Source organism: Fringilla coelebs, assembly GCF_963513975.1.
Source record: "Fringilla coelebs genome assembly, chromosome: 1".
Lineage (NCBI taxonomy): Eukaryota > Metazoa > Chordata > Aves > Passeriformes > Fringillidae > Fringilla > Fringilla coelebs.
The window spans coordinates 85,144,048-85,155,183 of NC_140028.1; the positions used below are offsets into that span (position 1 = coordinate 85,144,048).

Below are 11,136 nucleotides of genomic sequence, written 5' to 3' on the forward strand. Positions count from 1 at the left end.
GGCTGCTAGTCCCACAGTCTTCCTGCTTCCTTCCTTCCTTCCTGTTGCACAAGCCCATCAACCCTTCTGCTCTAAGGAGAAAGATCAATACAGAAGTGACTGTCATCTTTATTACAAGACAAAACAAGCCTAGGAATAGCTACGGTGTTATTGCGACGTGTATGGGGGGAAAGACCTATCGTCTATTGGATATTATTTCTCCGTTTCTCCTTTTTTCTTCCTTTTCACTGCAGTACCACAGTACTCACTGCTTAGCACTGTGTTCTCTGTTCTCTGTGTTCTCTGCAAAAGTCACAGAAAACGAATCTGAAATAGGATTTCTCAACCACAATCGGTTTGTTAGCATCGTTTTTCCTTGCTGTTTATTATCACTGGCAGCAAAGGTCCTTAAAACATTTTGTCTGGGGCGGAATTGGCATTAGGGATTAAATGCTGGAACTCGGCGGACATTTGCTCTGTAAAGGTAAACCCTCGCACTGGGCGCTAGAGGGCACAACAAATATCCTTTAGATACACCGTGTCTTAAAGCATTGATATACTGTAGACTTCGTATCAATCCTAGGAAAAGGCGTAAGAATAGTTCCTGCGCGGTTATATCCTAATATATTTCATTTCTCCTAATTAATTTATTGTCTAAGATGCCATCCCTTGCACTCTAACCCACAGTACACAATTTGTATATAACAAAACACACACATACACACAAATACAGTGCTAGCATTTCCACACGATTTTATACAACAGCTATTGTGCATCACAACATTGTGCACTGTGTCATCTGATAAAGCGGGAGGGGGAAACTTTCATCTAGTTCAATTGCTGGAGACATTTGTGTTTATGACTCAACTCGTTGCTGCCCTGAAGCAACAAACGTGGCTGTTTCAGAGTGGTTTAGATGGAAGTGCTGAGCTCTTCTCTCCTGGATCCAATGACAGTGGGAATGTTCAAAGCTGCACCAGGACAGGTTCAGACTGGACATGAGGAAGCATTTCTTTACCAGTCATTCCGTGTTGTTTCCCTCTAATCCTGCCCAAGGGATTTATGAACAAGAACCTGGGTTACCCTCACCTTCTGCAGTGCATCACTACAGCACTCATCTGCTGTTGCATGTTAAAAGTTTTAGCAATTCTTGACATAAAGACTGGAGCTTTCCTGTTCCAAGGTCATCCCAGTGCTTAAGTAATAAAATGATGACCATTTTCTCTCTTTTCCTTCACCAAAACGTAAAGCATTTTTCTGCAGTGAAACAGCTTCAACAAGAAGTGATGATGTACCCACTCCAGAATAAACAACTTGCAGTTTGATGTGGGGGTCATTCTTTAAGAATGGGTGTTTGGTTCCCCTCAAGCTGAAGACAGAATTAAATCCAACTCATAAACTTTTTAAATAAGTAGACCAATAAGCAAATACTGCAGCTATCAAAAAAAAAAAAAAAAAGTATTTCCAACCTCCTCTATGTGCCCAATGCCTGCTCCAAGAAAATCAATAGAAAATCAATTTTTATCAAGTTTCTTGATTAGATTTTCAGAGAATAAAAGTTTTTCATCTTCTTTAGAGGGTTTGGGGCTACAAATCAAGAGTAAAAATATTTTAGATACCAGTAGGGAAGTGTACCTACAATATATGTGAAGAATAGTATTTAAGCTACAAACCTGTGGCAAATTCCTCCAAAAGGTAAGTCATTCATAGAACAGAAGGCTTGTTTCTAACAAGTTCTATGAGAACTAAGACCAGCACAATGTTCTGTATGCTGCTCAGGAGGTTAGACAAATGAAAGTTATTTTAAATCTCTCTGAACTTTAAGAGATGCTTATGGGAGACAAAACAACCAGATTGGCCTCACTTTTAAAATAAAGGGCTTTGAGCTGACTATCACCACACAGGAGTAAAATCTTCTAATTATGAGAGATAATTCCACACGCTCATCAGCTCAATGATCCATAGCAGTCAAAAAAGCACAAATTTTACATCAGGAATTATAGGGACCACAGAGCAGAAAATCATCAGACTACTGCGTATACGCAAGGCATGTCCATAGTGTGAAAACTATGTGTGGAGCTGATTCCCTCGCTTCAAGAAATGATACAGAGGGGCAGAGAAGAGCACTGGGAAGGACTGAAAGTACAGAGCAGTTTCAGAAAACAGATCGCCCCCGAAGATCAGTCCGGGAAAGAGGCGGTTCAACAGGCACACGCTGCAAGTTCACAAAATCACCAGCCGACAAGTTAGAAGAGCACGGACTGACCCTACACTGCCACTCACAGTACAAGAGCTACAACTGTGAGGTACGAAACGAAACCAGACGCAGAGGAAGAAAAAGCCGGAGCGGGGGCTGCGGGCGGCGCCGATCTCGATCCCGCCCCGCGCGGGCGCTGCCCGAGGGCCGGGCCACCGGGAAGAGTCGGGCTCGGTGACCCTTGTGGGTCCCTGCCAGCTCAGGATATTCAGTGATTTTATGAAGGGCCGCTCCCAGCCCGGCCGCAGGTGTGCTCCGGGGCCCGAGGAGCAGGTAAGGGCAGGTGGGCTGGCGCCGGGACGGGACCGTTCTGGAGCCACTTTCCAGAGGGCGGCACCGCACCGGGAGCGGCGCGATACGCCCGGCGAGTCCTCTCGCTCCTGCTCCTGATGTTTCTCACCAGCAAATCTTTCACTTGAGTTCTCAGGCAGGACCAGATTATCAAGAGGGAAGCTCCCCAGCGCTCCCCAGCAATGGCAGGTAAGAGCAAATCCGGGTGAAAACGCTGCTCGCTCCAGGGTGGCCGCTGGACACCTCAGGGATGGGGCCTCTGCCGTGTTTAGTTGGGACACTGAGGTCTTGCTTTTCCAAACGACTGAATTTATCTCAGTAAGTGAAACTTTTCCTTGGAAAACTCCAGTCTCTCCAAACACTCTGCTCAAGTGCCCTCAGCTCTATCAAAAGGGACAAAATCTGACAGCTTTGCAGAATCAAACTGAGCACTCTGGGAAGTTTGTCCATCTCCAGGCACTCCCTAGAGCTCCCTATTTGCTGGGAGCTGGTAGAAACAACAAAGAGGAAACTGCTCCTTATATTCCAGAATAATATATAGACAAGGGTTTAAAAAGTTTGTACACAGGTTGAATTTTTGATAGCATTTAACCCACAAGTTTTAATTTTCTTGTTTGCACAGGTCTTGTTTCATGGACACTGTGCATCCTCACAAAATAATTACCCCTTATCATTTACGTTAAAAATGAGCTGTTGTTTCATCAAATATTCAGTTCAGTTTCTACTAGTTTTCTGTGAAACCATAAACTTGCCTGTCACTTGGCAGGTGTTGGTCCAGGCTGAAGCAGTGAACCAGAGAAACTGACCACAGGGGATGCCTGAATTTTTGCCTTGGGACTCAGGAAACAGGAGCTGTATGTTTTGCAGACCCTGTCATTTTCAATAATCCCTATAAATTTTGCTCTCTGGTTACCTATAAACAACAGCTTCGGCATATAAAATATTTCCTCTTTCCTTGTTGTCTCAATAGGAGGGATAGTGTTTTCCTGATGTAGGGCAGTGTGACCAGCTATGGAACAGCCCCTCTGTCCCCGAGTTCCACCTAGGAAAGCCCAGTGTGGCACAGAACTGCGGGGCTGAGCACAGGCAGCAATCAGTGCCTCAGGAGTCACTCAGTGCTGCTGAGCAGGAGTCAAATGCTGCCACTGTCACTCGGCTTTCACTGCTTCTGTGTCCTAGGGAAAAGACACTACAGAAAGAGCCAGGAACGAGCCCCAACTCTACAAACTGTTCTGCACCTGCCTCCTAGATTCCACATGGTCTCCTGGTTTTCTTTCTGCCTCCAGGGAAAAAAGTCCTGATAGTCTATGCACATCAAGAGCCCAAGTCCTTCAATGGATCTTTGCTGAAGATTGCTGTGGAAGAGCTGACCAAGCAGGGCTGCAGCGTCACCGTGTCGGATTTATACAGCATGCAGTTTGAGCCCAGAGCAACAAGGAATGACATTGTTGGTGAGCCCAGCCCTTCTCAAAAACCAGGGACTTGTAAGCCCCCTGTCAGGTATCAGAAGGCTGGAAAAAGTCTCTCTGAAATCTTCCCCATGCTGAACAAGCCCAACTCTCAGTCTGTCTAGATAGGAGAGGTGCTCCAGCCCTCAGATCATCAAGAGATTAATGATAAACTTATTTCATTAATAAGAAACTTATTCATGACCTGACATCTGCATTTCTACAAGTCCACTCCTGAACATGACCTTTGTATCCCAGTGAGATTACTGCCAGGAAGAAACACATTAGCACGTCTCCATAATCAGCCTCTAAAGTCCATTTCTCATGGAGAGGAAACGCCTTCAGATGCCACTCAGGGACTTGCCAGAGTTGAGTTCACAAGGCTACAACTGTCCCTGTCTTCTGCTAGAGACTGATGAACTGCTTGTGGAATCAGTAGAGCTGGCCAATAATGGCTGCCCATCCCTTGGTGAATTTCCCAGTTACAGAAGCTGGAAAGCAGCTCCATAGTGCTTACAAGTGTGCAGGAGGGCCTCAGGATGCCCTAAGGCAGAGGCAGAACAATTAACAACTGTTCTCTTAAATCTTCCACCTGCATCCCCAGAGTCCTGAGGCAAGCTTAGGTCCTCATATTGCACTCCCTGTGTTGCTACACGAAGGTGAAGCTTCAGAAATCTGAGACCCTACATTCCTCTCCTTTCTAAAATCAAGCCACCATCAGCTGGGATGGTGCTGAATATCCAAGAAAGACAAGAATGTAGGAAAAATGGAAAGCAGTAACTCAGTTTAGAACTCTGAACAGCAACCTACACTCACCTCTTATCTGGCACTGATACTGCACAGGGGGCAAGGAATGACTGTTCATTTCTTCCCACAGGTCACCTGCACAACCCAGAAGCATTCAATTACGGTGTGGAAACCTGGGAAGCTTACAAGAGAGGAGGTTTGTCCAAAGACCTGGTTGAAGAGCAGAAGAAAGTGAAAGAAGCAGACCTGCTGATTTTCCAGGTTATCATTCTAAACAGAGTTCAGTTGTGATGTTGACTTTAGGTAATGGTACAGTAAGAACTACAGATCAGTAGTACAATTATCTGGGCCATTATTACAGCAAATCCAGTAATTGAGTAGCACAATGGTGCAGGCTGAAACAACAGCAACCCCAGGAACTCCCCAACATTGGGACAAACTGCCTGATGGATGCACAAAGACATGTGTGACCATGGATGTCAGGCAGGCTGGCAGAAAGCAGGGGAAGGATTATTTCCTGGTCAAGGTGCTGGGGGCAGCCAATGAAGACAGGGAATTGGGCTTTCCCAAGCAGACTGTTCTCATTTGTTGCTGAGTTGCAGAAACACTACTGGGAATTGATTAGGGAACTTTACAGCCCATGTCCATTCTCCACCATGCCAGCTCTCTCCCCTGTGTCTACAAATCCCAAAGTACTGTGAAGGGAAGTAGTAGCCTTACATTTCTTTTTGTCCTTGTTGGCCTTTAGACATGGCTTAGTGATATAATGTCAGCAGGCTTTGAAAATAAGTCTTTCTTATGGTCCCCTGGCCTTTGTCACCAGACTGTCAGATCAGAACTCACCACCAGATGTCAATCCTGCTAATAAGATATTTGATTCTTTTGCATTTCAGCCATAGGAGACATAATTCTGTACAGTCTTAAATCTGAGTTAAATGGCACCCTCCTCCTTCATCCTATTCCAACGTTATTCTGGATGGAAGCCCTCACATGCACCAACAGTGTTGGTGTGCTGTAGATGCTCAGGTCTGGCCCTGATGTTACCACAAATAGAAAGCACTTCAGCTTCTTTTGCCAGGTATAGTTACTACCTCTACTGACAGAGAGGTGGAGAAGGTACATACAGGATCTGAGCAGGTTCAGAGGACAGGATTTGTCCTGTCAACCAGGCCTAAGTGTGGCCCAGACTCTCTGTGCTAACCAGGTAATTTTCTTTTTGTCTAGTTTCCCTTGTTTTGGTTCAACATGCCTGCAATCCTGAAGGGCTGGATGGACAGAGTCTTGGTCCAAGGCTTTGCTTATGATTTGTCAAAGGTTTATGATGGTGGTTTGCTCCAGGTATGTTTTTGGGATTGTTTTATTAAGGTCAAGGCTTGCACCATGTTCTATGGGCCTTGTTCATTCTTTTCCATTGAAGTTGCTTTAGAGCTCACTTTTCAATGCTCTGAAATATTGCTTTGGTAACATGTTGAGTGATTTTCTGGGTTGTTCACCCTGCCTGAGGGTAAGAAAATAAAGAGACTGCAGCATTTCCTAAAGATTTAATCGATCTCCTAGAGATCTTTGTTGGCCTGCTGGGTGGGGTTTATCATTTATTAGGAGTATCAGAGTGTACTGTGGTAGCATACAGCTTGCAAACTGTTTAAATCAATTCATTTCCAAAAATTACTGTCTTCCCACCACTATAGGGTTCCTCTTATCTGTAATGACTGACACATTCGTTGTCGAAGTCCTGTCCTGGAATTAGATGTCAAAGTTTGGAGTTCAACTATAAAACTTAATCAGAGATCTGAAATACTCGGAGTATGACACGCTGTCACAACTATCTACTTTGAACCTTTTCCTCTCTGTAGCTTTTAATTTGGCAAGAGCAGTATCTCTACATGTCATTTTAATTCTCCACAGTACTGGGAATATCCCTGCAAAATTCTGGCCCACTATCTCTGATAGATCTTATTTGGTAACAAATGCAGTATCAAAAAGCAATCAATATTAGTTTCACATTTATTTCACTGCACGTTAATCTCTGTTTGTTCTGATGTTCTTAACAATTTCAAACATTTCAGTTTCTTTTCATTTCAGAAATGGCTCCCTTGCTGACAGAAATAGGCATAATCCCCAATGATCACAGCTTCAGATGGAGTATAGGCTCAGAACATTTTGGATACTGCACTGGAAAAATGTTCGTTCAATTACAGAAGCTAAAGCTGAGATGAGAGAAGCTGAGCACATGGCTAATACCATAATCACAGGAGCAGAAGATAGATGGTGGTTAAGCAAGCCCAAGTTTGAAGGGGGACTTGAGCAAAAAATTTCTGCAGTCAGAGAGGACAGGAATAGAGATTTTCACAGTAACAGAGGGCTTTCCAGCTACAGCTATGCCAAATGTTGCATAAGGAAGAAAAAAGATCAGCCCTATTTCACACAAGGGTGTCAGACACATAATTTGTCTTCTTTTTAACCCCTCTCTGCTCTGCACAAAGCCCAGACACTCAATCCATTGATGTAATTGTATGACATCAATCTTTGCCTCAGAACTGCAAGTCCTTGGAACATCTGGGAAGGAAGCAGACACCCCCTCCCCTAGAAATTCATGCTGACCAGGTTCCCCCAAATATCTTTGGAACTATACAGCCACTCTTCATTAAACATGTCTAACTCAAGCACCACTTTCCTAATTCTAGGACAAATTATCCTTGTTTTCTTTCACTACGGGAGGAAGTAAAGAGAAGTATGCAATCAGGGGTGATATTCGCTATCTCCTATGGCCCATGCAGGTATAATATAGGAATATTTCATTACTGTTTGCTTTAATTTTTACTATTCCAGCTATTTATAAACAATTGTTTTATTGATTATTTTATACAAAACATAATAATTAAGTTGCCTGTTCCAAGCATCTGCAGGTTATAAACTGGGGTCTAAAATTCTGAGATTACTTCAAAAGTCCATAGAATTTTAAAGTTGTTTTGTCCCATTCCTGCAGCTCAGAATCTGGGGAAAGCTTCTGCTGTCAGCTTTTCCAGTGTCTGTGGTGTTACAGGATTTCCTTTAGCTCTAGCATGCAGGATTTCTGTTCCCCACGGTTACCCAATTAGTGAAGGATGCCATGATCTCCTCCCCACTGCAGTTACTAGCTCCTCACCCCTGAGGAGCTGTCCAGCTGCACAGCTCACAAGTAAACGTGACAAAAACATGAAACGCAACTCTGAATTCAGAAATACACAGAGAGAAAATGGCTAGCTGAACTTCCACAGGCACTAGCCTTCCCACAGGAACCTCTGTTGAAGCCTCCTGTTGAAGCCAGAGGCAAAAGCTTAAAAACCAAAACAACAACAACAAAAAAAAAATCCAAGAAACCAACATGGAAGTATATGTGAAACACATTGCAGTTCAGGCTGAATCTGAGGAAGTTCAAACCAGACAATGAACTTCAGACTGTCCCTTTTCCTTGCAAATTGAACAGCATACAGCATCCAAAGAGGACAGTCCTATGTGTTTAAAAGCAATTTACTTCCCTTCTCCTGACAAATGCACAGGTTTAGAGAACCTGACTGATATTGGGTCAAAGAAACAGAACAGATTTAAATCTTGCATGTTCTTCAAATTAAAGTAAGAGGAAATATTTCCTGAGGCATTTCTTTCTTTCTTTTTTTTTTTTTTTTTTTTGTTTTGCATCCAGCATGGAATCATGCACTTCTGTGGTGTCAAAGTCCTTGAACCTCACATCTGCTATGCTCCAGAGCATGCCTCTGAGGAGAAGAGGAAGGAGATGCTGGCTGCCTGGAGCCAGCGTCTGAAGACTCTTTGGAAGGAAGAGCCCATAGACTGCTCTCCTGAGTGGTATTTCAAGTAGTGTTCAGGTGCAAGACTACAGAGACAAGACTTTCTTTTTCTCCATTCTTTCTGATGCTCTTGAAATCTAAATACTTGAACACTAATCTCCTAATTCAAATATATTTTAAGACTCTTGAATACTTCATCTAGCAGTTTAACTGACAACATGGCATTTATCTTCACTGATTCCCAAGGATTCCCTTCAAGGATGGGTGCAAAACTCTTTGTGAAGTTCTCTCTGCTCACATAAACAGTGTCATCCTGCCTCCTTGTGGTTGATAACCAATGTGATATTTCATGGCAGATTATACCATTGCTGCTTGTGAAAAAGCAAAGTATATGGCCAAGTTTATTTTACCACTTTTTTTTCCTTTACCAGGGAATATCTTGCCCATACCCAGCTTGTCATTTAAAAGCCTTTTGTCATCGGTTGTGAGAGCTCTCCACTTGTGCCTTGGAGCAACAAAACCAGATCATGAATAGTGTTGCAAAGGGATGTACAGCTGCAAAGTGTCTTAAACAGCTGGAAAGCCTTATGGACAGCCCTAGGCTTTTAGAGATACTTACAAAGCAATGTTAAAGCCATTACAGATACCAGAAAAGGGGGGGAAGCAGATTTCATATATTTGTATGTGCATGAATTGCCTTCCTTTATAGATTACAACTTCCATTTGTAAAGCATGCAGCTTCCTAAAAGCAAAGGGACTTCTCTACTTAGATTACCCTTTGTAGAGACAAAATGGAATCCCGTTTTTTTTCCTGCCCTCTCACACCAGTTACGTGTTCCTGTTTGCTCTTATATGAAGTGAAGGGCCACATCTAGCACAGACATTTCCCAGGAAGCAGAGCTGCCCCAAGCTGTTGCAGATGTCTGCTCTGGGGCATGTGAGCCAAAGTTTTCAGGTTCCACAAGGGTGCAGCTGTTGCCATGCTTTGGAAGCCATCAGCTGTGCAGTGACAGTGGGTGGTGAGCCAAGGGTTCTTGTCCTTGTCCTGATGTTCCTGCAGCGTGTGCTCTGCAGGGCATTGTGCTGGGCTGCATGTGTGTTCTGACACAAACCTTTCCAAAACTCAGGAGAATTTTGCCACATAGAAAACCAGCAGAGATTTGTCTGTGGTTAGTAAGGAGAGAGAAAAGAAGTGGCAGTATTGCTGTCTTAGCAGCACTGGAAATGTTATAGCCATTTTGAACTAAAGAATAATTGTCCTTCTTAAGCACATTATGCTAAAGTCAAATGTCACCCTGCCAAACCAACACTGATTTCATGAAAATAAAACTAGGATTAGGTGAGTAACTTGAAGCTGCACTTCAGGCTGGGTAAAAGGGTGTAAAGGAACATGCTTTTCCACATCTAGTCTGGCGATTTGTTTTTTGTTGCTGGTGGTCCTGCTCTCCCCACAGATGGCAAGGCAGTGGTCTGATCTTTTCCTATGACACTTATTTCTGGAAATCATGATGGTATTTCTTTTATTTGGTGTTCTGCAATGGCAGGTCAAACATGCTTGCAACTGCAGAACAATAGAGGAAAACAGATACCCATGGGAACTATTTTACCAAGAAGCCTCATAGCCTAGAGAAACCAAGCCTGATGTCTTCAATCCAGGTTTCAAAAAACCTGACATTTAAATCCAGGTGTAGTTCATTCTGTGGCTTAATATTGTGTTCCTGAAGCAACATCACTGGGGTGAGCTGCCTGCTTGCAGAGGAATATACTTTCTATTCATCAAAACTATTCATCAAAAGTTTGTGCTGAAGAGAGAAACAGCCAATAACTAATACCATGCACAATGCAAGTGCTACTTCTTTTCTTTTCAAAAAATCCTACTGTATTATTGGATATCTTAAAGGCTAAAGAGGCTATATGCTACAGAAAAGATGCAAAGAATTTAAGCTGGTGCTACACTCAAGTCAGTGCTGGATAATTGTCTCATCATTCTAAGACTATTAAAATGCTCAGTTTCATGCAGCTTGAATACACAGGAACTCTGATATGTTTGAAAAACTCAGGAAGGAGACAAAAGACAAGCTCCTTCCTTGGGATCATGGAGACAAAATACCCTATAGCTTTCTCTGACATGCAACAGAGAGAATAAACCAAGACCTAACCATCTTATCCACATAACAGATTGCCAAAACTACAAATACAGTTGTATTCCAGCGAGACATACAGAGCAAAGGTGGTTCTTCCCTGGAATTCAATAAGAATCCAAGAGAAAATTAAATCCTCTCAATGTACCCTATGCATACACCTTTGTATTTCTGCTATCTGTTGCTAGGCCACAGCTCAGAATCTATGGGAAATGTCAGGTAGTGCTCTTTTGAACCTAACTGCAGTGAAAAGTTGTGGCTGCAGTCAGTTACCAACCACAGTGATTCCAAAGGCCCTTGGAGCCTCCCATTCTGCATTCATACTCCCCAGGGGTATGCAACCCTTCTCCACAAGCATCAGCTCTATTAGTTGCTGCAGTTTCTCCCACCTCAGGCCCTCTGAGGGCTTAGGGAAATACAGTATGAGTTTTGGTGCACAGATAATGCAAAATTAGCAAAGATCACAGCTTCTTTCTCTAAAATCAGCT

General features: G+C 43.3%; 1 protein-coding gene across 2 annotated transcripts; it reads left to right on the plus strand.

Annotated features, from left to right (window-relative positions):
- The first annotated feature begins 2,370 nt into the window (after positions 1-2,370).
- LOC311154928 (ribosyldihydronicotinamide dehydrogenase [quinone]-like) lies at positions 2,371-8,808 on the plus strand. 2 transcript variants are annotated; one of them, XM_084207785.1, is made up of 7 exons: positions 2,371-2,509; positions 2,664-2,716; positions 3,814-3,978; positions 4,853-4,983; positions 5,947-6,060; positions 7,407-7,499; positions 8,405-8,808. In XM_084207785.1, exons 2-7 carry the CDS (start codon positions 2,710-2,712, stop codon positions 8,576-8,578), a joined length of 684 nt encoding a protein of 227 aa, XP_084063911.1. In that variant the 5' UTR covers positions 2,371-2,509; positions 2,664-2,709; the 3' UTR covers positions 8,579-8,808. The 2 variants fall into 2 exon arrangements, with proteins under 2 accessions (XP_084063911.1, XP_084063912.1); XM_084207786.1 differs by lacking the exon at positions 2,664-2,716 and having other exon boundaries at positions 2,388-2,509.
- Positions 8,809-11,136: the final 2,328 nt, after the last annotated feature.

What these genes read in the sequence shown, in the direction of transcription:
- LOC311154928 (XM_084207785.1), top strand. An exon ending in CAGACCTGCTGATTTTCCAG is followed by an intron (nt 4,984 to 5,946) that starts GTTATCATTCTA and finishes CTTTTTGTCTAG; the next exon opens with TTTCCCTTGTTTTGGTTCAA. An exon ending in ATGATGGTGGTTTGCTCCAG is followed by an intron (nt 6,061 to 7,406) that starts GTATGTTTTTGG and finishes TCCTAATTCTAG; the next exon opens with GACAAATTATCCTTGTTTTC.